At 50.0% G+C, this 25,490-nt stretch overlaps 1 protein-coding gene across 1 annotated transcript in view; it reads left to right on the forward strand.

The window, feature by feature from the left end:
- The first annotated feature begins 2,262 nt into the window (after positions 1-2,262).
- LOC117651396 (sodium-dependent neutral amino acid transporter B(0)AT3) overlaps positions 2,263-25,490 on the forward strand; it is a 30,688-nt gene continuing 7,460 nt past the window's right edge. The window contains exons 1-10 of the mRNA XM_034395415.1: positions 2,263-2,465; positions 5,013-5,205; positions 9,424-9,539; positions 9,830-9,937; positions 10,076-10,159; positions 11,824-11,985; positions 14,191-14,301; positions 15,163-15,372; positions 20,108-20,272; positions 22,397-22,598. Coding sequence (XP_034251306.1) covers positions 2,283-2,465; positions 5,013-5,205; positions 9,424-9,539; positions 9,830-9,937; positions 10,076-10,159; positions 11,824-11,985; positions 14,191-14,301; positions 15,163-15,372; positions 20,108-20,272; positions 22,397-22,598 — 1,534 coding nt within the window. The 5' untranslated portion in view covers positions 2,263-2,282. The remainder of the gene's footprint in view (positions 2,466-5,012; positions 5,206-9,423; positions 9,540-9,829; positions 9,938-10,075; positions 10,160-11,823; positions 11,986-14,190; positions 14,302-15,162; positions 15,373-20,107; positions 20,273-22,396; positions 22,599-25,490) is intronic.

A 25,490-nucleotide genomic window follows, 5' to 3' on the forward strand; every position in this document is an offset into this window, starting at 1 on the left:
AGTTGGCGGCGCCTCGAGACACGCGACCAGCATCTCCTGTGCGCCGCTTCTCTCATTTAGGGGCTTCTCCGGGTGCCGTGCTTTGAGTGCCGAGGAGGAGGACGATGGGGAGTGGCGGAGGAGGGGAGGAGGAGGGGGAGGAGGAGGGGGAGGAGGAGGGGGAGGAGGAGGGGGAGGAGGAGGAGGAGGAGGAGAAGGAGAACACTGAAAATCTACCGGCGTGACTTCGTGCCGCTGCAGGGGCGTGAATAAAGTGTCCCGCCAATAAACGGCATGACACAAAAGTCACGCCAAAAATCGGCGTGACTCAAAAATTCACGCCAATTTTTGGTGTTAATTTCTTGTCATGCCGCTTTTTGGCATGACTTGTCTCATAAAACGCATTGTTATTCACGCCAAATGGCGGCGTGACTCACATGTCACGCCGTTCATCAGGGTGAATTTCGTGTCACGCCAATTTTGGCGTGACTTTTTGTCACGCCATAATTTGGCCATGTGTCCGACAATAACGTTTTCAGTGGAGGAGGAGAAGGAGGAGGAGGGGGGAGGGGGAGGGGGTGAAGAATGAGGTGGATGAGAGGGATGAGTGGGATGATAAGGAGGATAAGGACGAGTGGAGAGGAGTGAGTAGGAGAAAGGAGGAGAGAGGAGGAGAAAGAAGGAGGGAGGAGGGAAAAGGCGGAGAGGACGAAGGCGACGACACGGTGACGAGTGAGGAGGAGGAGACAAGGAGGTTTTTTTTTTGTTTCTATCTCAATATGGCAAGGTGTCCTCGAGATTCAGTTTAGGCTTTAGTGCTTTCCATTCAGGGGTTCTCCTGACCAGAGGTGCATAACGAACTAGAGCGGGGCGAAACGAACTGTGGGCTGGCGAAGAGGAGGCCGACTCAAAAGCAACCTGTGTCCGAGAATGTGCGGAGAACGCGCGGACGTGTGTGTGTTTGTGTGTGTGTGCGTGTGTGTGTGTGTGTAAGGGGGGGGTGTCCTTGCGAGGAATAATACTACGCGGGCGTGGCCGCGAGCACCGCCCAGACGAAAGGCGCCTGTGAAGTGGAGGGTAGGCAGTGCCGCCAAACAGGCAAGGATGGCGGGCTTGCCTACCCCGTGTTCCACAGGCGCCTGCGAAGTAGAGGGTAGGCAGTGCCGCCAAACAGGCAAGGATGGCGGGCTTGCCTACCCCGTGTTCCACAGGCGCCTGCGACGGAGGGGAGGTTTTTTTTTTTACAGCGTGCTGCAGCGCGTCTGCACCTTTCCACTGCTTGGAAAACACGAAAGGCGGCAAGGTATGGACAGTCAAGATAAATAACTGACCGGGCATGTTTCGTACTTTTTCTTTACTTTTTTTTGTACATTTTCTGTGCTTTGTCATTCTTTTTCTGCGCTGTTTCTACCTTTTCTGTCCTGTTTTATTCTTTTTCTGGACTGTTTCCTATCAGAGTGTCGTCAGCATTGCCGGCCTAGAGAGCGCGCAGCCACCCGGTGCATTTGTATAGAAGCTCTCCGCGTCGAATACTGAATCAGAGCGGACAAAGGAAATCCAATGCAACACGCAGAGGCCTACTCTTGTCTGCGCGGCTCAGTGCCCCGTCACCACTGCAGTGTAGTGTCCCCGCTTGACGTGTCCCTTTTCTCGTGTTGCAGCATGCGTCGGCCGGAGGGGCAGCGCGTGGCGTAGGCGACCACACCGCCAGGTGAGTGGAGCTGCCGCAGTCGGGCTTGTAGTGCGAAGCGCGACACCCACGCGACGAGCGCGAACCCAACGTGTGACCCCACAATGGATAGCTCTCCGAACGAGGAATCCATCGGTAGGGTCACACGTTCGGTTCGAGTCCCGTTCAGCGACTCTGGAGCTCGAAACGCGTCTGGCATTTCCGCCGCCTCCACACTCTCATTCCAGGAACGTGACATCGCGTTGAAACGATCGTGACAAAATGTCACGTTCTTTTGAGCATTGTGTCTCATTCGTTTGAAAGTGAACAAGCCAATTTATGGCCGATATCCACACTCTCATTTCAGGAACGTCACATCACGTTGAAACGAACGTGACAAAGTGTCACGTTCGTTTGAGCATTGTGTCACGTTCGTTTGAATGTGAACGAGCTGATTTTCGGCCAATTCACACCCGAACGAATGTGACACAATGCTCAAGCGAACGTGACAGTTTGTCACGTTCGTTTCTACGTGATGTCACGTTCCTGGGATGAGAGTCCGCCGGTCTTCTGGTCCACTGTTGCCCGCCCTGCCGCAGAGTCCGGGGCCGACACGCCGCGGGGCAGCACCGCCATGGCCAACACGGCGCACCTGGTGCGGCGCCAGTCGTCGCGCGACCTCAACCCGCAGCGCTCGCTGGACCGCCTCGAGATGAAGGAGATGCGGGGCCGCCTCGTCGTGGAGAACGGCGCCTCCAGCAGCCGCGCGTACGGCGCCACCAACGCCGCCTTCGACGACTCCAGCCCCGGCAGCAAGGTGGGCCACCGGCAGCGTCACACTTGACACCACTCGTGTAAATTTTGTCAGAATGTCAGAAACATGTCTGCAATCCTGGCCAAAATTCGAGCACCTCTAAAAGCTGAAATTCTGAAAAATTACTCTGAAATTGATGGTTTGAGTTCTACAGAATGTCAGGAGGTGTTTTCAGCTTTCAGTGGTGCGCGAATTTTGATCAGGTTTTCAGACAGGTTTCTGACATTCGGACAAGATTTACACGAGTGGCACACTCTACATACGATGGAATTTCCCACAATAGGAAGGAAATAGCGCAAGCAAAACGGAGGTCATTTTTCTTCGTATTACGAAGATTTTGCTTCGCACGGAAAAAAGGAATTCGTTGACCCAAGGAAAAAGTACGTTGTTGATGGTTCCGTGAGAGCCGAAAAAATTTTTTTCTGTGACGAAAAATTTGTTTGAGTTACGAAATTTTTGTTAGTAAAACTAAAACAATCTGTTAGCGCAACAAAAAAAACAGTCGAGGGAACAAATTCATGATTTTGTCTCTCCAACTAACTTTTTTGGCTCCGCCAACGGATTGTTTGTCGTAAACTTTCGTTACTCAGATAAATTTTTATTCGGTTATCACGGAACCAACGTCTTCGTTGGGTCAACGAATTCCTTTTTTCGTGCGTATCTTCCAATGAAAATCCATAAAAGATTCGCATCAAGGAGAAATTATCCTTAATATTATGCTTGCGCTGAATTCACTGTATCATATAGCTCAAATTTCATTGAGAGACACTTAGAGGTGCACTGATAGCGCGGAACAGGCGGGCTTTGGCGCCATTCTCGAACACACTAAATTCTTATGGACTTTTTAAATGCATAAAGACGCAGTTTTTATGCATAGTTATGCATGCTCAGAATCGTCCATATGTTATGTATAAAATATGCATCACTGTGTACATTTTATGCATCTTCCTGCATAAAATGTACACAGTGATGCATAATATTATGCATAACATATGGACGTTTCTGAGCATGCATAACTATGCATAAAAAAGTCCACAAGAATTTAGTGTGAAGCGTGGCAGTTGCTACGCTCGGCTTCAAGCACAAGTACAGTGTTACAAAAAGTCGTAATTTCACACCAGAAATCTCTACAAATACCATCGTAATTTTAAAAATTAAAATTCAGTAACGACAAGATCCGTGAAATTAACAAACGTCAATATTACGAGGGCCTTAACTCTTAATTTTAGAAACAAAAATAAAACGTCAATGTCCCGACAACCTAAACTCTTAATTTTAAAAACAGAATCGAAATTTTACGATAAAATTTTGCATTTCTGCTTCATATTTTACCAGTGTAGCAGTCGCAATCTCGCGCGCGATTCCTGCCCAAGCCCTGGAACGAGCGCCACCGCTAGGCGGGGCTAGGCGGAGGAGTACTCACGGCCGGATGATTCCGCACATTGGCGCTCTGTCTCTCTCGCACTCCAGGAGCATCTTTCTCCGTTGGGGTGCAAGAGTGACGGGGACCACCTGGAGTCATGACCAGGAGGGCGAGGGTGCACACTGTGGAATTCCCAGAGTGGGAGTTTTTCACCTTTTGCACAAGGCCAAGAGGGCCCTGTGGTGAGCTACTCCACTCGTCGAGGCTGCAAACTCCACTATAGCCCAAAGTGTGGAGAATCTTTTTGTACCAGGAAGTGCAGGAGTTCTCCTCTCGCCACACTTGGTTTGACAGTGCATGGTCACGGCATACAACACGTCCAGGGTTCGAGTGCGCGCCGAGGGGGTAACGACTTCGGGAATCCGGCTGACAGCAAATTGGTAATCCGTAATCCAGATGACCCGAAATTTTGAGGTAATCCGGGGTAAATCCTGCTCAATCCAAAGGTAATCCAGGATTTCTTTTTGTTGTAATCCGGAGGTAATTTGGGGGTAATCCGGGGTATTCCGCGGTAATCCGTAATCCGGCTGACACGAAATTTACCAGTCTTTACCCCCTCGGTGCACGCGCAGGCGCACACCAACGACAGCAGGCTGTTTCCAAACGGGAGCCTTTCAGGAGCTCTCGACAGCCTGTGTCGTCGCTTTGTTCTCTCTTGCACTTATGCGGGGCGCCGCACGAGTGCGAGAGAGACAGAGCGAATCGACCCTCGGAATCAGTGTGCCAGTTGACGGTACGCTCGTTGTTTTTGCATGGATCCTCAAGGTGACATCGGCCGGCAGCCGGCAGGCTGAGGCCGAGTTTGTCGCTCTGTCTCTCTCGCACCTGAGCGGGGAACCCGAGGGGGTAACGACTGCAAAATCTCGTGTCAGCAGGATTACGGATTACCCCGGATTACCCCCAACTTACCTCTGGATTACAACAAAAAAATCCCGGATTACCTTTGGATTTAGCAGGATTACCCCGGATTACCTCAAAATTTTCCCGGATTACCCCGGATTACCTCAAAATTTCGGATTATCCGGATTACGGATTTCCAATTTGCTGTCAGCCGGATTCCCGAAGTCGTTAACCCCTCGGGGTAACCCCATGAGTGCGAGAGAGATAGGCTGAGCGCGTTGTTGCAGATCGGCAAGGTGACGTCGGCCAGCAAGCTGGCGGGCTCGGCGGAGGGCAAGGCCATGTTCAAGCCGGAGGGCGGCGAGGAGGAGCGCGAGTCGTGGGACAGCAAGCTCACCTTCCTGCTGGCCACCATCGGCTACGCCGTCGGCCTCGGCAACGTCTGGCGCTTCCCCTACCTGGCGCAGAAGAACGGCGGCGGTGAGTACACCAGCAGTCGCCAATCGTCCAAGTCGACGCACAGTGGGCCAGAAGACCGGTGGAGGCGGCCAAAACCCTACTCGCGTTTTGGGCTCCAGAGTCGTTAAGCGGGACTCGAACCGGACGTGTAACCCCATCAATGGATTCCTCGTTCAGAGAGCAGTCCATTGGTGGGGTCACACGTTCGGCTCGAGTCCCATTTCAGCGACTGCGGAGCTCAAAACGCGTCCGGGATTTCGACCGCCTCCACCGGGCTTCTGGCCCACTGTGCGTAGCCTCTCGCTAAGGAGGCCATCCCCGCGGCGGCTTAGCCCTCCCCATTTTTGCCGTCGCGACACTTGGAGCGAGTTTCTCGGAAGAAAGTTGTCGTCTCGCCGTCTGGCCTGGGCAGGTCGCGACGTCTGCGTCCCGCCGGCCGAAGGAGAGCAGAGCTCCTTTTGTCCGGCGCGCTCGCCGTCCTGATATCTATAAATATATATTTTCTGCCGTCGGCCCCAATCGGGCGAGCGTCGGCGTGGCCGCCCGTAGTGAGTTTGTGTGTTCGGGGTTCCAGATCTGCCGGCGGGAGCGGACGGGGGTTGGGGGCGGCCTAGGGGGCGGCGGGGGTAACGTCGCAATATGCGCCCCATTCAGTATGAAAGGCAGCGCCAAGGGCGAGCCGGCGGGGGTAGACCCGGGGGAAGGGGGGGGAGGGGGGCTGCCCGCTGCAGCAGGCTGACTGTCGCTCTGTCTTTCTCCCACCCACGGGGCGTCTCGTGCAGGTGCGAGAGAGACGGCGCGGCGAAAACGCGGTCCTCGGACTCGGCCTGCGAACCGTATCGGCTCCGGTCGGCTTTCCCTCCCCGGCCGCGCTCAGGGCACGCCGGCAAAATGTGTAAACATGGAGATAATTATTTTTCACTTTATCGGCGCCGATGTGTCTGGAACGGCACGAGTCGAGTCAGCGCAACACTTTGAGCCCTGCTGCGAAAGCTGAGGTGAAGTAATTACGGGAAGTAATCAAAGCGCTCTTTGGGCGCAACAACAGAGAGTTAACATTGCCTCACTGTGAACCAAGGGTGGAATTTTCAGTCACCGCACTTGGAAGTGCAGAGCTTGCAGTGCACTGCACACGGCAGAAACGGTACCTGGTTTTCCCACGAAACCTGTGGTAAAGACAAAGGCGATTTCCAGGGAATTCCTGGGAAAATCAGGTACCGTTTTTACCGGGCAAACTCGAGAGTGTACTCAGTACACTCTCTTTAGCGTGCACTCACGAGAACACTAGCTTCAGCATGTGCTCACGAGCACTCTCCCACGAGCGTGTACTCTGCATGTATTTCCAGGATCTGAGCTCACCTCGTGAGAGTGTACGCATCCACCAGGCACACTCCCATCAGAGTGTACTCATCTAAGCACACTCTCGTTGGAGTGTACTCATCTGAGTACACTCTTGTCGGAGTGTACTTGTGAGTACACGCTGAACAGAGTGTGCTGAGCACACTGTTGAGTTTGCAGAGTAGCCACACCTTGAAGCGTGGACACTGCAAGCTCCACCACACGTCCAAGAGTGGAGAATTGCTCCGCACCAGTGGGTGTGGATCTCTCCACACTTGCTTTGACAGTGATGACAATAAAGTATTTTGAGCAGTACGCAAGCGTTCAAAGAGAAATTCTTCGGAAAGGTCTTAAGCGTGCGGAGAATTCCCCTCTCTTCCCCTCTCCTGACGCCGCAGCGCACAGGGGACGCGGGCACAGTGTACAAAGCACAAAGCAGGCATGGATCAGAGCCGAGAGCCGAGCCCTCCAGACCGAGGACGCTTATTTCCAGCAAGCCGGCTAGGCCGTCCTGCAGGGAAGTTCCGCCGTCCCCGCCGGGCCGCCGCCAAGCCCGACGACTCTCAAGGACTCATCGACGGACACATCAAGGGTCCCGTTTGTTGCTGCACGGACGGTGCAGCCTGGCGACGCAAGGCGAAAAGGCGAAGCATGGCGAAGCCCCGATCCCCGATCAGACGGTCTCGAAACGGCGGCGCTTTCTCTATCTCTCTTCTCTCTGTCTGTCTGTCAGTCTATCTGTCTGTCTGTCTGTCTATCTGTCTGTCTGTCTGTCAGTGCGTCTGTCGGTCTGTCTTTCTGTCCGTCCGTCTGTCCGTCCGTCTGTCTGTCTGTCAGTCTGTCAGTCTGTCTTTCTGTCCGTCCGTCTGTCTGTCTGCCTGTCTGTCAGTCTGTCAGTCTACCTGTCTGTCTGTCTGTCTGTCTGTTTGTCTGTCAGTCTGTCAGTCTGTCAGTCTGTCTGTCTGTTTGTCTGTCTGTCTGTCTGTCTGTCTGTTTGTCTGTCCGTCTGTCTGTGTCTCTGTCTGTCCACACTAAATGTTATGCACAATTTTGTACGAGACATCACAGTTTTTGGTGCACACGAAATTTTCGTACAATTTTTCAATGTAAAACTGCACATTTTTCGCAATTTTTGCACAAAATTTTACAAAATTTTGTACAAATTTGTACGAAAAGTGCGTGTGCACAAAAAAAAACTGTGATGTCTCGATCAAAATTTGTACAAAAATATTTAGTGTGTCTGTCTGTCTGCCTGTCTGTCTGTCTGTCTGTCTGTCTGTCTGTCTGTTTGTCTGTCTGTCTGTCTGTCTGTCTGTCTGTCTGCCTGTCTGTCTCTCTCTCTCTCTCTCTCTCTCTCTCTCTCTCTCTCTCTCTCTCTCTCTCTCTCTCTCTCTCTCTCTCTCTCTCTCTCTCTCTCTCTCCCATAGGTGGGGTCACACGTTCGGTTCGAGTTCCGCCGGTCTTCTTGCCCACTGTAAGGCCAGTCTTGCAGAGCGCTCAACGGGTGCCAGACGGGCCGGCCTGTTTCATACTCTCACTCCAGAAACGAGACATCGTCGGACATCGTGTTGAAACGAACGTGACAAGATGTCACGTGCCTTATTAAGCATCACGTCTCATTTGTTGGAGTGTGGCACAACGCTATAACTCATCGCTGTTTTACTTTAAAACGAATGTGGCATCCGTGGAAAGGACAGGTGACATTTCGCTACTTTCGTTTTAACGTGTTGTCACGTTTCTGAAATGAGAGTGCCCGGCCTGCAGCAGGCCCCCGCCGTCGGCCCGTCGGCCTGTCCGGCCGGCCGGGGGAAACGTCGGCCTCCACCGCTGGGCCGTCAGACGCAGTGCAGAGAACGTCATCTGCGCCTCCCCCGCCCTGCCGTTCAAAGAGTCCGGAAGACTGACAGGCCTCGCGAGGCGCCCCCGCCCGTCGGCCTGGCCAGGCATTCCTGCAGACTGATCAGTGGCGGATCCAGAGTCGGCCCAAAGGGGGGCGTCAAAGTAGCACTTTTTGCCTACTTACAGGGGCAATGTGGTGCTTTTTTCCTACCTTTCAGGCGGCTATCTAGGGGGGAGGGCAATTGTTCTTTCTCTCTCTCTCTCTCTCTTTCTCTCTCTCTCTCTCTCTCTCTCTCTCTCTCTCTCTCTCCTCTCTCTCTCTCTCTCTCTCTCTCTCTCTCTCTCTCTCCCCTCTCTCTTCTTATATATATATATAATCATATATATATATATATATTTTATATTATATATAATATATATATATATATATATATATATATATATATATATCCCCCCCCCCCGGACCCGCGCTTGAGACTGATTCCGAGAGGCGTTTTCGTCGGTCCGTACCTCTCACACTCGCGGGGCGTCCCGTGCAGGTGCAAGAGAGACAGGGCGGCGAAAACGACATCCGGAGTCCGTCCTGCCCGCACTGTCGAGGACCCCACACTTCCTGATGCACTGTTATTCAACGAATGTGACGTCACATTCGTTGAATAACAGTGAGCGCAATAATTCTCGACACTTAGGCGCGTGGAGTTCACAGCCTCCACTTCAAGTGTGGAGTGGCCAACAGAGCCCCTGTCTCTAGGCAAGGTGCAGACGCGGAGAACTCCCACACTGGAAGTGTGGAGACTGCAAAACTCTGCACTTCCAAGTGCGGCGACTGCGAAGTCCCCACTTTCGCATTTCACACTTCACAGTGCACACGGTAAAAAGGGTTTCCGGTTCCCTCAACGGATGTCGAAAGTAGAGCCGTACGTGATTTTTAGGAAGATCCTGGAAAAACCATTTGAGTGATCATCTGACAGGACAACGTATCTTCACAGGCTTCACAAGCAATCCCATGCTGTTGTGTACGAATGTCACAACTTTTTTACCCTGCATTCTTTCTGTTCCCAGGGGCCTTCCTCATCCCCTACTTCATCATGCTGTGCATCGAGGGCATCCCCATCTTCTACCTGGAGCTGGCCATCGGGCAGCGCCTCCGCAAGGGCGCCATCGGCGTGTGGAACCAGGTGAGCGATCATCTAACAGAACATAACCTATCTCCATTGGGAATCCCCACACTAACTGTTATGTACAATTTTGTACGAGACATCATAGTTTTTTGTGCACACGAAATTTTCGTACAATTTTCGTACGAAAATATGCACATTTTTCGCCATTTTTGTACAAAATTGTACAAAATTTTGTACAAATTTGTACGAAAAGTTCGTGTGCACAAAAAACTGTGATGTCTCGTACAAAATTTGTACAAAAATGTTTAGTGTGCCACGGTAGATACACTGTTACGAATGCCACACAGGTGTCTCCGCGCCTGGGCGGCATCGGCATCGCCTCGGCCGTCGTGTCCTTCAACGTGGCGTTGTACTACAACACCATCATCGCCTGGTGCCTCTTCTACTTCGCCCAGGTGACTGCACTGAGAAACCTAGGGCTCCGAGCTTATACGGCGCCAGTCGGTGTAATCGTTTTCCGTAAAAAGTTTTCGCAATCCATCCTTCAAAGTATCCCGACAATGAATAATTCCTTTTGTGTTTGTTTCCGCCAGAGTTTCCAATCCCAACTGCCGTGGGCAGAGTGCCCTCAAAAGTACTTCCCGAATGGATCCTACGTTCTGGAGCCGGAATGCGTGGTAAGTCCTGGCAGCCGATATGCCTTTCTCCCTCTCTCTCTGTTTGTCTGTCTGTCTCTGTCTGTCCGTCCGTCCGTCTCTCTCTTTCTCTACACTGAGAATGAAAGAGTCACCACCATCACCCTTTCATTGGGTAACGCACGCACCGTTGCCCAAATTTGGGTGACGAGCCCGCGGTGACCAAATTTTGGGCAGTCATAAAATCGTCGCCCAAATTTGGGTAACGCCGTCGGCGACGCCGTTAGGTCCCCGATGACGCTCTTCCGGGGCCACCACGATGACCCAATGTGGCGTTGAGGCCTCCGGCCATCGTGGTGGCCCCGGAAGGACGCCATCGGGAACCTCACGGCGTCGCCGACGGCGTTACCCAAATTTGGGCGACCAAACGCCTGTTACCAAATTTCGGGTGATGAATTTTTCGTCACCAAAATTTGGGCAACGAAGTTGCATCACCCATTTAAAGGGTGATGGTGGTGACCAATTCATTCTCAGTGTATCTATCTATCTCCCTCTCTCTCTCTCTCTCTCTCTCTCTCTCTCTCTCTCTCTCTCTTTCTCTCTCTCTCTCTCTCTCTCTCTCTCTCTCTCTCTCTCTCTCTCTCTCTCTCTCTCTCTCTCTCTCCTCCTCGCCGGCAACGAGTGGCGTGGCGTATTGGGACTGGTCGAGAGCAGACAGACTTGCTTGGCTCGTCGAGAGCAGACAGATTCCGAGAGTCGTCTTCGTCGCTACGTCTCTCTCGCACTCAGGGGGGCGTCGCGTGTAGGTGCGAGAGAGACAGAGCAGGCCGGCACGGACGCGACGGCCTGCCAGTTCATCGACACTAAAGCTTGCGATGGAAGCCCACGCGGCGGCGCCGCGTGCCGGGGGCCACCGGCGGCGAGCCGGCGAGCCTAGCCGGGGGCGTGCGCACGGGCAGGCGCGGGGAATGTGACTTCACATTGGTTTCAACGTGTATAGGGTGGGCTGAAAGGGAGTTGGAGGTGTCTATCTCGCTCTCGTGGGGCATCCCGTCTGGGCACCCCGTGAGAGAGACCAGGAGAGACAGACCCGGCGAGACCTCGCTCTGGACGTCAGGCTGCAGGGACTCCAATCGGCCAACGACGGGCAAGTGAATGGGCCGCTTGCGGTTTCGGGGGAAAGGGAGGTGGGGAGAGGTCTGGGCCGCGAGTTGAGCCCTGAAAGCAGCGTGTTCGCAGAGTGCTAGCTTTACCCGAAACCATCAATCCATTCTCCGACCATTGCGGTACGGGGCGGGCTCTCTAAGAAATGAACCATGATTGCCACCAGAATCCATGTTGGTCTTTTCACCGCATACTGCAAAAATAAATCTATGGCATTTACGAAGGTACCTCTGAAAAATATATTGCCGAGGGAACCTTCGTCCATTCGCAACGAATCTCGCCCTCTCTCTCTCTCTCTGTCTCTCTCTCTGTCTCTCTCTCTGTCTCTCTCTCTCTCTCTCCGCTCTCTCTCTCTCTCTCCCTCTCTCTCTCTCTCTCTCTCTCTCTCTCTCTCTCTCTCTCTCTCTCTCTCTCTCTCTCTCTCTCTCCGCTCTCTCTCTGTCTCTCTCTCTGTCTCTCTCTCTCTCCTCTCTCTCTCCTCCTCTCTCTCTCTCTCTCTCTCTCTCTCTCTCACTCACTCTCACACACCCTCTGTCCAACAGACGTCCACCCCCACGCAGTACTTCTGGTACCGCACGACGCTCATGGTGTCGGAGGACATCAACAGCCCCAACGCCTTCAACTGGAAGATCGGCATCGCACTGGTCATCGCCTGGATCCTGGTCTACATGTGCATGATCAAGGGCATCGCCTCGTCCGGGAAGGTGAGCTGCCCCGCCAAACAACCAAGAACGCCACACTTGAAATGCGGAGGTGTGGAATTTGTAGACTCTCCGCCTTTGGAAGATCTTCCAAGTGCGGAGTCCGCGAATTCTTCGCCTCCGTGTTTCGAGTGTGCTAGTCCGCCACACCTTGTTTCACAGTGAGGGTGCGCCAGAGTTTCGGCGCCAGAGATGCGAGCTCGCGTTGGCTCCGCGCCATTTTCAATACTGCCACGACAAACAGAGTCATATTTACTTTCAATCCGATGTAAACAAAGCGCATTGTCGCGGCCTGGCTCGTGCTCTGTGAAACGAGCTGCGGAGAGCTCCGCACTCCAAAATCTGCTCGAACGAGAACATAGTTTGCGGTCTCCACGTTTTCACCATGTCCAGAGACCGGGGCTTCATGACCTACTCCCAGTGGCGTGCGCAGAAATTTTGAAAAGAGGAGGGGGTGGGTCAGGCCATGCTTTTTGCCTACTTACTGGGGGAATGTGACGCGATTTGCCTACCTTCCAGGTGGCTGTCTAGTGGCCAAAGGGAACCCCATTTTCACACGCCACTGCCTACTCCTGACTCCAAGTCGTGGAGACTGCAAACGCCACACGTCCAGTGTAGAGAAAAACTCCGCAACAGGAAGTGCGGACTCCGCAACAGGAAGTGTGGAGTTGTCCAAACTTGGCTTCACAATAAAAGAACTGGCCGCCGCGGCGCGCCAATGGAAAATCCTTTCGTTCCAAAAAGACGGATTGCTAATTATTCGTGTTATGTCCGGGGCGCGGTGGCGGCGGTGCGGCGACGCCGCACAGTGGGTCAGAAGACCGGTGGAGGCGGCCAAAATCCCGGACACGTTTTGAGCTACAGTCACTAAATGGGGCTCCAACCGAACGTGTGACCCCACCAATGGATTGCTCTCCGCACGAGGAATCCATTGGTGGGGTCACACGTTTGGTTCGAGTCCCATTTAGCGACTCTGGAGCTCAAAACGCGTCTAGAATTTTGGCCGCCTCCACCAGTCTTCTGGCCCACTGTGCGCCGTTCTCTGTCTCTGTCCGCCCCCACACCCTCCCATTGGGCCTCTGTTTTTCCCGAGGGGGTAACGACTGGTAAATTTCGTGTCAGCTGGATTACGGATTACCCCGGATTACCCCGGACTATCCCCAAATTACCTCCGGATTACAACCAAAAAATTCCTGGATTACCCCGGATTACCCCGGATTATCCCCAAATTACCTCCGGATTACAACCAAAAAATTCCTGGATTACCCCGGATTACCCCGGACTACCTCCCACTTTGCTGTCAGCCGGATTCCCGAAGTCGTTATCCCCTCGGTTTTTCCCCGTCTCATCCCCGCGGGACGATTGAATCGCCGTCTGCGCGTTCCGCAAACAGGCGACGTGCCGACATGGCGCGGGTCCACGGTGACAGGGGGACGGCGGCGGCGCGGGAAATCCCCTCGCCCCTTTCCCCATGCCCCTCAGTGCCCCTCCCCTTCCCCCTCCCTCTTTTCTCTCTCCTTTTGCCCCTAGAGGCGAGCGCCGATGCTAGTCGTCGTCGAGTCTCGGTCATTCACATACTTTGCGACCGTACAAAGGCATTTTTTCACTATTTTGCACCCCCCCTGTCACCTCTCCCCTCTCTCCTCGTCGCCACGGGCTGATCTGGATACCGAAAGCGACAAGCATTCTTTCCTCCACGCGTGTGACATGTCCCAGGTGTGGTCTATAAGCTCGTGCGACGGTGATCTCCCTTTCCCTTCCCACGGAAAAAATATGTAAATAATCGACTAAACTCTAATTGATTCGCTTAAGTCGTTGGCTGTAACCGAAAGTGCGCCTCACTTCAACCAAAACTGGTAGCCACGACCGTAACACTGGTAAAAGGAAGGCACTGAAACAGGCCGTCAACGATTTACGCTTTTGGAACGGCGTGAATCGGCTCATGCCCTTGCGAGCGGGCGTGAGTAAGTAAGTATAGGACCTTCAGGCAAAGGCAAAATTTTAAAGCCCATCCGGAGGCATTCAGTCATTAAGCCCTTGGAGAGCGCCAAAGTCTGTTTAGTAAAGTTCTTTTTTTTTGTCATTAGAGTGTCTGGTCGTAGCAACCCACCTTCCAGTTGTTGCAGGCATCGAACTTTTCGATTCGAACGGATTCGATCCGCTCGACAAAGTCTTTCCCCAGAGTGCTCACCCTCCCCTCCTTTGCAGGTGGTGTACGTGACGGCGACCTTCCCCTACCTGGTGCTTATTATCTTCTTCTTCCGGGGCATCACGCTCAAGGGCTGCACGGACGGGCTGCGACACTTGTTCACCCCCAAGGTGAGAGGATACACTACAAACCTAACTGTCTACTAAGTACACACTTACAAATGCGTGCTTGCAAGTACACACTTACAAACGCATGCTTGGCCAAGTACACACTTACAAATGCATGCTTGCAAGTACACACTTACAAACGCATGCTTGACGCATGGAGTTATACGGCGTCAAGCATGCGTTTGTAAGTGTGTACTTGCAAGCATGCATTTGTAAGTGTGTACTTGGCCAAGCATGCGTTTGTAAGTGTGTACTTGCAAGCACGCATTTGTAAGTGTGTACTAAGTAGACAGTTAGGTTTGCAGTGTAAACAGCCTGCCTCCTCTTCTCGGTCCGGGAAGGTGAAACCGTGCCCACAAGATTTTTTGTTGACTTCGGTGTTGTTTAGTCGACTTTGATTTTAGTGTTTGGCTAATTTTGATAGTCTTGCATTAATTTTGACAGTTTTTAGTTGAATTTCAATAGTTTTTCGATGCTAATGGTAGTTCTTCAGTAATTTTGATGATAGTTCTTGTTTCATCTAGAAAAGTTTGTAGTTGATTAGGACAATTTCCTAGTTGATTTTGATGAAAGTTTTCAGTTGATTTTGATGAAAGTTTTCAGTCGATTTAAATGGTTTCTGGTAGGTTTTTATCATATTATTTCTTGATTTTGATGACAGTCTTTCCCTGGTCTTGATGACAGTTTGTAGTTGATTTTCATGATAGGTTTAAACCTTGATAACAATAACTTTGATAACAATGTTTGGGTGACTTTGATGACAGTTTTTAAATGACTTTCTTTCTACTTTTGAGTGAATTGTGGTGATGGTTTTAGTTGACTTTGATAGTTGGTGAAGTGAAACGACGTCTTCTCGGCTCGCAGTGGCACACGCTCTCGGACCCGGTGGTGTGGCTGGAGGCGGGCACTCAGATCTTCTTCTCGCTGGGGCTGGCCTTCGGCGGCCTCATCGCCTTCTCCTCCTACAACCCCGTCAACAACAACTGCTCGCGCGACGCCATCATGGTGTCGCTCACCAACTGCCTTACGTCCATGTTCGCCGGCATCGTCGTCTTCTCCGTCATCGGCTTCAAGGTATGCAGTGGATTTGCCAGAAGACCGGTGGAGGTGGTCAAAATCCCGGACGCGTTTTGAGCTCCAGAGTCGCCAAATGGGACTTGGACCGGACCGAACGTGTGACCCCACCAATGGATTGTGCTCTGAAAGGGGAATCCATTGGTGGGGTCACAAGCTCGGTCCGAGTCCTGTTTAGCGACTCTGGAGCTCAAAACGCGTCTAGAGTATCAGTCACCTGCCTCCACCGCTGGCAATGTAAAACCAAGTGTAGGGTAAACTATACAGTTACCGTCAGTTTAAGAGCATCGCTTTCTTTTCAAGGGCCTCTAGGGTAGGTTATGAAACTAAGACCCGTGCGACTTGTTTCAGACACCTCAGAAGGATCTAGACAACGAAGTGGCTGACAAAGATTTCACCAAAAACTTTTTGTGACGCTCTTATTTAACGTGAGAAAAAGGTTACCAAAAACACAGTTACCGGAAGCCAAAATACAGTTATCGGCACCCTTTAAGACAGTTATCGGCACCCCTTGTTAACTAGGGGTACGCGCCGTTTTGTTTGGGCGCGTAGTAGGCGAGCGATGCGTCTGTATTCTTGTAGAAGATGGTGAAGAATATATATGCAAAGTAAGGCCAATACAGGGTCAATGTGAAACTCAATTTTAAAAGTTTGGTCACAAATTGGTAAATTTTGGGGAAAGTAAAGGCCTGGGATGAAATTGGAAGTCATTTTCGTGATCAGCACACCAAAAACTGCAGGAAACTACTCTACAAATCAAAGAGTGTACATGGTATGCTCTAACTGGAGCATGCCTGCAAGCACGCTCTAGCTAGCGCATGCCTGCCAAGCATGCACTAACTAGTGCATACATGCCATGTACACGCTTCCTGATGCAGAAAACTCCCTATCCCTTATGCAGTAAATGTACGGTTCAGTTATCGTGTACATGGCATGTATGCACTAGTTAGTGCATGCTTGGCAGGCATGCGCTAGTTAGAGCGTGCTTGCAGGCATGCTCCAGTTAGAGCGTACCATGTACACTCTTTGATTTGTAGAGTATGTAAAACTCGATGTAAAAATTTTGGTCGGAAATTGGTAAATATTTGGAAAAGTAAAGGTCTGAGATGAAATTGGAAGTCATTTTCGTGATCAGCACACCAAAAACTGCAGGAAACTATGTAAAACTCGATGTAAAAATTTTGGTCCGAAATTGGTAAATATTTGGAAAAGTAAAGGTCTGAGATGAAATTGGAAGTCATTTTCGTGATCAGCACACCAAAAACTGCAGGAAACTATGTAAAACTCGATGCAAAAATTTTGGTCCAAAATTGGTAAATATTTGGAAAAGTAAAGGTCTGGGATGAAATTGGAAGTCATTTTTGTGATCAGCACACCAAATACTGCAGGAAGCAATGAAACACCGAGGAAATTTTGGTCCTAAATCATGTAATTCTAGTTGAAAGTATGGGTCTTCAGTTGTTAGGTTTTTTAAGAGCGTTTCCTGTTCATGGTGTCATGCCATGAACCCTGACCCTGTTACTCAGTCGAGTAACATTTAACAGCCAGCATTGAATTGCTTAATACGATTCACAAATATTTCATTTACCATTCGATATCTCCTTGTTACTGAACTTATGAATACGCAATAATATTAGTAATACCTAAAAAGCCTTTCTCCCTTTTAGTTTAAACTAGTGGATTAAACTATATTGATTTATCTGCATTAATTAAAAAGAGACATATTTACAGGCAGGCTGATTTCAACTACTTTACGGAGAAGACCTTCTGTCAGATCCAATGAATCGTTTCATAGAATCCAATGTCGAGGCCACTTATTGCTAAACGCAAGTTTAGCTTATTCATAATGATAGTCATGGTGTGTTATTTAATCTTTGAAACAGTTTAGCAAAAGTATTTACCTAACATTCTGAGTAAATAAAAAAAAAAGCCAACTCAAACCATGACCAACACAAATTACCAGTTGTCGCAGACAATGTATGATTAAGTTAAAAGAATCGTCACATGAAATCATATGACCAAGTCAGTGAATCGTCTCATTGAATCTGATGTCAATGTCAAACCTTGAATGCGCTACACTCACTCATCATATGGTTTTCTTTAAGGTTAGTACTATAGTAAACTCACAGCATTGCAATGAAGCCTTTTCCCAGAATCAGTGCCAGGAGTCAGCAAAGACTATTTATTTTGGCAAGATTAGCATCTGGTTTGTACTCATAGAATGTATTAATATATTTTCTAACTTGTAATTGAGGAAAGCAAACAACTAAAAAATATAGTGTCTGAGAATATAAATGGAAATACACTCACAAAGGTTAAAAAGACCAAATCATTCTTGCAATTATCAAACACACTCCACTGACTAAAACATTTCCCCTGTAGCTGGGGAGGGGAGGGGGTGGATGGACGGACGAAACGCGTAATAATTGTCACTTTCATTTTCCGTATTTCACTGAGTTGACACTCCGGAGGGGTTTCAATCATTCTAAAATATCGAAAAACTATGACCGTACTCACTTCTAAGCCCTTCTGCTCTTTAGTTTGTTTTATTTGCCAATGTTTTGCCAGGTCCCGTATTTGAGAGTCGCGGCCGCAAGTATGAAAAATTGCTACGAGCTGCCAACCACTGCCAACCTAACCACGCTAAGAACCTAATTCAAAAAGATGTTTTGAATATTTCAAACAATAGTAATCGTGAATATAAGATAAACTCCCCCTGGGGGAGATTTAGGAGCCTTCCGGTGCGAAATTTTGAAACTATTTGTGCGGTAGTTGCTGAGAAACGTGAGTGAGTTACAGACAGACAGACAGACAGACAGACGCACGACCAGTCACTTTTTGGTACCCCCAAACACGGCATGGGCTCGCCGAGGGGGAAATCACTCCTAAAACCTGCGACCCGACTATTACGCCTATAACGCTCCATTACGCCTCCAAATATAGCGATTTAGCTGAAAACAGACCAAAAAACCCCTAAAATAAATCAAATTTTGAGAATTTCAGCTATTACGCTACTATTACGCACACTATTACGCGTGCTATTACGGACAGAGTGACCCGACTATTACGCGAGTGCTTTCCCCCTCGGGGCTCGCTATCGCTCGCCAAAAAGGCAAAACATGACCGAAAGTGACGAAAATTTCTAACAGTCGTCACAGACACTCTATATCACCCCTCAGCATGTCACGAACCCCCTCTCCCTTCTGTTATGCCTCTTGCGCCCTTCATTTTAGACGAACGGACAACTAGCACCATGAGCTGCGAAAAAGACAACCTTTCAAAGCGCCGAGGAGGACATTTCCTAAATCACGTAGATCACTGGGAAAAAGTGGTCCGATTTCATTCAAATTTGGCAGGGGTCTTCCTACGGTCATAATGCATCAGAATATTAACTCCCGGACGACGCCGGAAACACCAGTGAAGTTTGAGGCCACCCTGACGATAACCGTGTTTGCGGTGATTTCTCTGGTGCAGTTATCGGCACCCCCCGAATGAGGGCAAGCAAGAGGAATTTCTGTGCACCAAGCACAGTATGCCCTCTTCAATAGATGAGGAGAAGGAACCTGGCAAAGAGAATAGTTTCTGCCGGCCCACATTCACGAATTTAACGAAAGATTGAACCCCTGTTCTTATCATAGAAGATAGGAACGGGTGGCCGAAGCGGCCTCATTCTGCACTTGACTAGAAACGTGGCTCTGTTGGCTGACATGCTCAATCAAACGCGATGCTGTCTCGGTCCTGCATGCTCAAAAGGTGTCTCTAGCGACCTGCATTGGCCGCATCACTAACGGACGCGTACTTGCAGAGCAGGACCCAATCATTCGCCGAGATGACGATAACTGTACCCCTGCCGATAACTGTATAGTTTACCCTACGGAGCTCCACGCTTGATATTCGGAGGCATAGAATGTGCAGTCCGCACCCTTGGAAGTGCAGAGTTTGCAAATCCCCACAAGAGCAGAGTTCTGCGCGTGTGCCTGATGCGTGGAGAGGCCGAGTGCCCTCGGGCCTCATCCTCCACTCCGCCGCGATTCCGCCGCTATCCAGACGGGGGTCCGTAGCGCTGCGAGATAAGCGGATTCGGATGTTGACGTAAGGGGCCACCGAGACATGGCCCGGCCAGGCAGAGGGAGGACACTGTCAAACTGGAGGGGTCCTGTTCAAAAGATCTTATCTGGGCGTTCCCCCCAAGAGAATCTTATCTTAAATTCAGGCGAGTTTCTCTCAGTTTGATTGTTGAGGATGGATACGAGAGGAAGCAGAATATATTTCTACATGCACTATTGGTTTCTTTGGTCTTTTATCTTCAGGTTTAAGTGCATTAAATCACAAATTACATTGATTGGTAGCCGTTGGTAGCTGTATCAAGTGATCAAACTGAGTGAAATTCACCTGCGTTTAAGATAAGATTCTCTTGGGGGGAACGCCCAGATAAGATCTTTTGAAGGGGACCCCTCGAACCCAAGTGTGGAGACCTCACTTCCTGGTGCGGATTACTTTTCCACTCCTGTACGCGTGGAGTTTGCAGTCTCCACACTCCAGGTGTGGAGCTCCTATCTCTTGGCATGTTGATAACGTGGAGAACTCCACACTTGAAGTGTTGATTGAGACTGCAAACTGCACTTCCAAGTGCGGAGACTGCAACTTCCACACCGGTGCATTTCAAGTGTGGAGTGTGGAGTGCACACTGCACAGTGTGTGTCCAGCAAGACCGCTAACTGAGCGTGTCCCCCAGGCCACCATGAGCTACGAGAAGTGCCTGGAGCTGCGCAACGCGACGGTGGCGGCGTGGAACGCGGCCTCCAGCGCGGCCTCCAGCGCGTCCTCCAGCTTCACCACCGCCATGAGCGCCGTGCTGCCGGACATGCCGGAGTGCGACCTGCAGAAGGAGCTGGACAACGTGAGGCTCTCCGTTCATACGTTACACTTCCCAGCCCTAGGCCCTAGCGGCTAGGGCCTAGCAAGGGATGGCTAGGGCCTAGCCTTCCAGTGGACCGACAATAATTCTGGGAGTCGTTTTGCTCTCTCTCTCTCTCTCTCTCTCTCTCTCTCTCTCTCTCCTCCTCTCCTCTCTCCTCTCTCTCTCCGCTCTCTCTCTCTCTCTCTCTCTCTCTCTCTCTCTCTCTCTCTCTCTCTCTCTCTCTCTCGCCCTCTCATACCTTTACGGGACACTCAATGATGAGTCTCAATCAGTGTGAGCGAGACAGAGTGACGAAAACGACTCTCGGAATCTGTCTGCACGCGAGGATTCGTGCATCAGTTATTCAATTGGCTTCACTGAGAATCGATGGCGTCGATTGGTCAGCGCCATGCTTTGTACCCCGTTTGCATCGCAACGATGATTGGTGCATTGCTTTTGCACCTTCCACCTGATGTGCGATGCCTTCCCATGCATCGGCATTGGAGTTATTCGGGACGCGTCGCACGTCAGGTGCGATGTCTCAAAGCATCGCACTGTACTCGAGACCGTACTGCATTGTTTTGAGCGCTTGGAATCACGGTTTTTGGAGCAGCGAACAAAAAGTTTCTCCAAAATACCACTTGTTTGCCATACCGTCGAAAGTTGACGAAGCTTCCGCTACGTAACGACGAAAAAAAGGCGGGCATTGTGGAACTGCTTCGTTTTGCGAAGGATTTTGCTTCATTATATGAAGTATGTTCACGCCTTCGTTTTTTTCATATTCCGAAGCGATCGCTTCGTTGTCTTTTTACCGCGTGCAACTCAACTTGATGTCGGATAAACAGCGCCCGGACAACAGCGACACGACCATCACGACAGCAAAGTCTTTTAAAACGAGAAAATCACAGCAGGGAGCAAAATTTTTTTTTTTTTTTTGCTTTTGTTTTGTCTTTTTGCTCCTCCGGAAGCAAAATCAATTCCCCCCGGCGACCGGAGGTTGTATTTTTGGCGGTGTTTCCGCCGCGTCTCGGGCGCCGCCACTGTTTCCCCGGCGAAGTCTTCCAACACGAGCAAAATGCCTTGCTTATACAGCGCAATCACTCTGGCGCGACAAGTTTGGCGAGTGCCGGTGAAACTTGCCGTGGCGACAGCAGCTGTGGGCGACGCGCCTTCAGACGCTGCGACCTTGGCGAGCAAAAAGTTGCGCCGCCGCCCGGGGGGCGGGTGCCGCACAGTGGGCCAGAAGCCCGGTGGAGGCGGCCGAAATGGTAGACGCGTTTTGAGCTGCAGAGTCCCTAAGTGGGACTCGAACCGAACGTGTGACCCCACCAACGGATTGCTCTCCGAACGAGTCATCCATTGGGTGGCGGTCACACGCTCAGTTTCCAAGTCCTGGCTAGCGATCCTGGGCTTAAAAACGCGACTAGAGTTTTGGCCGCCCCCTCCGGGCTTCTGGCCCACTGGGCGGCCGAAGAGCAGCGATCGCTGCCTCCTCAGGGTGCCCCTCGCGCGCAGGCAACCCAACGTACTGCACGACCCTCTCACTCTCGTTCCCGCCTACTTTCACTCAGCACGCTGTAGGTTGGGTTGCCTGCCTCGGAGGCGCGGCACTGCACTGGCGAGTAGGGCGTACAGACTGTACGCTTGATGGGCGTCGTGTTCGGCCCTCGTTTTACCATTGGAACTGCTCTGTAGCGCCTGCGAGGTAGGCCACGGACTCGTCCCGTAACACACCCGTGTGTTGCGGGACGGGTCTCGGCATACCAATCTGGCTTCGCTCACACTGGTGAAACTGAAGAGCTTAAGGGGCCAACCACGCGCAGTTTATACCACACGCTTAAAACCTGACGAAGTGTTGGAAACATTTATCAGGTACAAACTGTTTAGTTTAAAAGCACAATGTATGCTCAAAATACTTTGCCATAACAAGCTTCTGTTGTTTTTAAGGTTTTAAGAGTGCAATTATGCCGGTACCTCCTATCTACAAAAGCTCATCATGCAGGACTCGGCATGCTGAGCGTTTGTAGAGTGGAGGTACCGATGCATTTGTTAGTGCGTGGTAAGCATACATTTAGATTCGCAGTGTAGTGCAAAATCCATGAACGGTGGTCGATTTGTTTGCAGTCGGCCGCGGGCACGGGCCTGGCCTTCATCATCTTCACCGAGGCCATCAACCAGTTCCCCGGGGCGCAGTTCTGGTCCGTGCTCTTCTTCCTGATGCTCTTCACGCTCGGCATCGACTCGCAGTTCGGCACACTGGAAGGCGTCGTCACGTCCATCGTGGACATGAAGCTGTTCCCGAACCTGCGCAAGGAGGTTCTGACCGGTGAGTCGCGGGTTCGGGTACCGACTGACGTCATTTTCGCTATATTGTAAATTTTGTTACGTTCTTTCGATTTCGACGTGTCCTACATGAACTCACGTATCTCCACCAGACTGATAGAACTATCGTATCTCCCGGACGTCGGTAGAACTACCGTACTCCGGCGGCACCGATAGAAAAGACGTAATTCGGGAGATCTGGGAAGACTATTGCATCGCTTTTTCGGCCTGTTTTTAAGAGATTGAATTGAAAGGTTAAGTGTCACTAAAATTCGGAAAATGAAATGAGTTTGACGTCACTGTCAACTTATAATATTTCCTTTCATTTTTCAAAATTGTAACACACAGTTAACCTTTCAATTCAATCTCCTTGAAACATGCCTAAAAAGCGATACAATAGCCTTGCCAGATCTCCCGAATTACGTCTTTTCTATCGGCGCCGGCCGAGTACGGTAGTTCTACTGGCGCCCGGGAGATACGATAGTTCTATCAGTCTGGTGGAAATACGTGAGTTCATGTAAGACACGTCAATTTTGATGTGAGAGGTTGGCAACACTTGTAAATTTTGTCAGAATGTCAGAAACATGTCTGAAATCCTGATCAAAATTAATTCGCGCACCTCTGAAAAATGAAATTCTGAAAACTTGCTCTGATATTGACGGTTTGAGTTCTAGCGACTTTCGGGAGATGTGTTCAGCTTTCAGATGTGCGCGAATTTTGATCAGGTTTTCAGACAGGTTTTTGACATTCTGACCAGATTTACACGAGTGAACCCTTCTCTGTCAAACTAAGTGCAGGGATTTCGCACTGTCCTTCACAAACACTCCACTGAACAGTGGCGTTTCTCTGCTAAAACGCCACGGATCCATATTCCCTGTCGATGTCTGCGGTTTGGAGTCACAGAGCACCACGGACACGGATATTGCCATTTCAATTTTGGTCTGGCTTGATGGCGGTTGACAGATCGAACCACCTACACACGACAGGTCAGGGAGGTCAGCCCATGCGGTCAGTCTACGTCGCTGTAAAAGCGGAAAAGTGGAAAGCCGGAGAGACAGACAGACAGAAGCAATTATTATGCCTGACAGCATGCACGAGACGTGTCGTGTTTGTCTTTGGTGACATCTGGGGATTCCCACCCAATCAAATCTTCAATTATACATAGAGGTTGCACCGGCGTGCCACGAACGGTCTCTTTGTGTGTCCCTATGACGACTGTAACTACTATGCCGTCCTCGCGGGCCGCTTGGTACACTCTCAGGCTTGAATTGACATTTTACCTATTGCCAAAAAGTTTTTTGTGCCAACGTCACTGTTTCCTCTTTAGCTATGCACTGTTTTGTTCATTGTATAATGTATTTAGTTCATGAAACCTGAATTTTTGTCATTCGCTATCTACTTTTCATTTTCTACGTGATCTATTGACAATTTTACCTTTAAAGCGATCAAAATTCGAGGGGTCTTATTCAAAAGATCTTATCTAGGCGTTCCCCTAAAGACAATCTTATCCTAAACGCAGGCGAATTTCACTCAGTTTGACCATTAGGGACGGGTACGAGAGTAAGTAAGCGGAATATTTTTCCACATGCACTTTTGGTTTCTTTGATCTTTCATCTTCACACTTCAGTGAATTAATCAGAAATTATATTGATGTGTAGCTGTATCAAATAAACAAACAGAATGGAATTCACCTGCGTTTAAGATAAGATTGTCTTAGGGGGAACGCCCAGATAAGATCTTTTGATTAGGACCCCTCGAATTGTGCATACACTGGTGAAAGAAAGGCATTAAAATTATGCCCTTAAAGGGCGTAAACGATTTACGCCCTTAAAGGGCATAAATCGTTAATGCCTTTGGGAAGGGCATTAAAATTTTGCTTGAAATTCCTATACCATTTACGCCCTTCACAAGGGCATAAACGATTTATGCCCTTGCAAGGGCGTAAAAGAGTATTTATGCCCTTAAGGGCGTAATTTTTATGCCTTTGTTTTACCAGTGTAGTTAAAGAGATAATAGTACATTTTGCGTTTTTTCAAAAAACTTTATAAGCAAGAGAGAAAAATGTCCGTACAGGTCTGAAAGTGTACGCTGTAAAAATTTGTTGATACTTTGTAACAACAAGGTAGTGGAAGACAAATTCGCCACAGTCAATATAGTGACAATTGGTGACGACATTTTCAACACAGCTCCTAAACGTAGCCCATGGGGCATAACTTGCTTTGATGACACTCTCGTAGGGAAAATCGGCTTGGAAATTGTCGTCGACTGGGTGACCGAAAATTTTCCAGTGCACGACCATCCGTAAAACGGTCCATGGCGTGCAGCGCTGCGACCGGCGCGGCGGCGCCCTTTTCGTGCTGTTGAAACCACAAACTCGGCGCTGCAGCAGCAATCCACCTGCCTTGGACGCGGCCTCAGAAATGCTGTTTGAGGAGTGACTTGGTTCCGTTTCGGAATCAGTTATTCTTAAAGGGGGTAATTTTCCGGCCGAGGGGTTGGCAGCCCACTCCGAACACGCGGATGTAACCACTCTACAATCTCAAGTGTGTACATACGTAGTACACTCCGCCTGCAGTGTACATGCATGTACACTCCTACTATGTACACACTTGAGTTTGTAGAGCAGGGCGTGCTAACTTAACATTTATTGAGATTTTGAGTCCCGATATCTCGTAAACGACTAGAGACAAAAAAGTTATGCACAGGATAACTTAAATTTAAAATTTCATTTTGAATTGTAGTTATTCTATGCATAACTTTTTTATTTCCAGCCAATAGCGAAATAAATTGTCGAAAATCGCAAATAAATTTTAAGTAGCACGCCCTGGATGTAACCTTCTGCGCTGTGCAGTCAAAGGCACACGAAGAGAAGAAATATTTCGGGGAAATAACTTCA

This window comes from Thrips palmi, unplaced genomic scaffold (assembly GCF_012932325.1).
Source record: "Thrips palmi isolate BJ-2018 unplaced genomic scaffold, TpBJ-2018v1 HiC_scaffold_5, whole genome shotgun sequence".
Taxonomy (NCBI): Eukaryota; Metazoa; Arthropoda; class Insecta; order Thysanoptera; family Thripidae; genus Thrips; species Thrips palmi.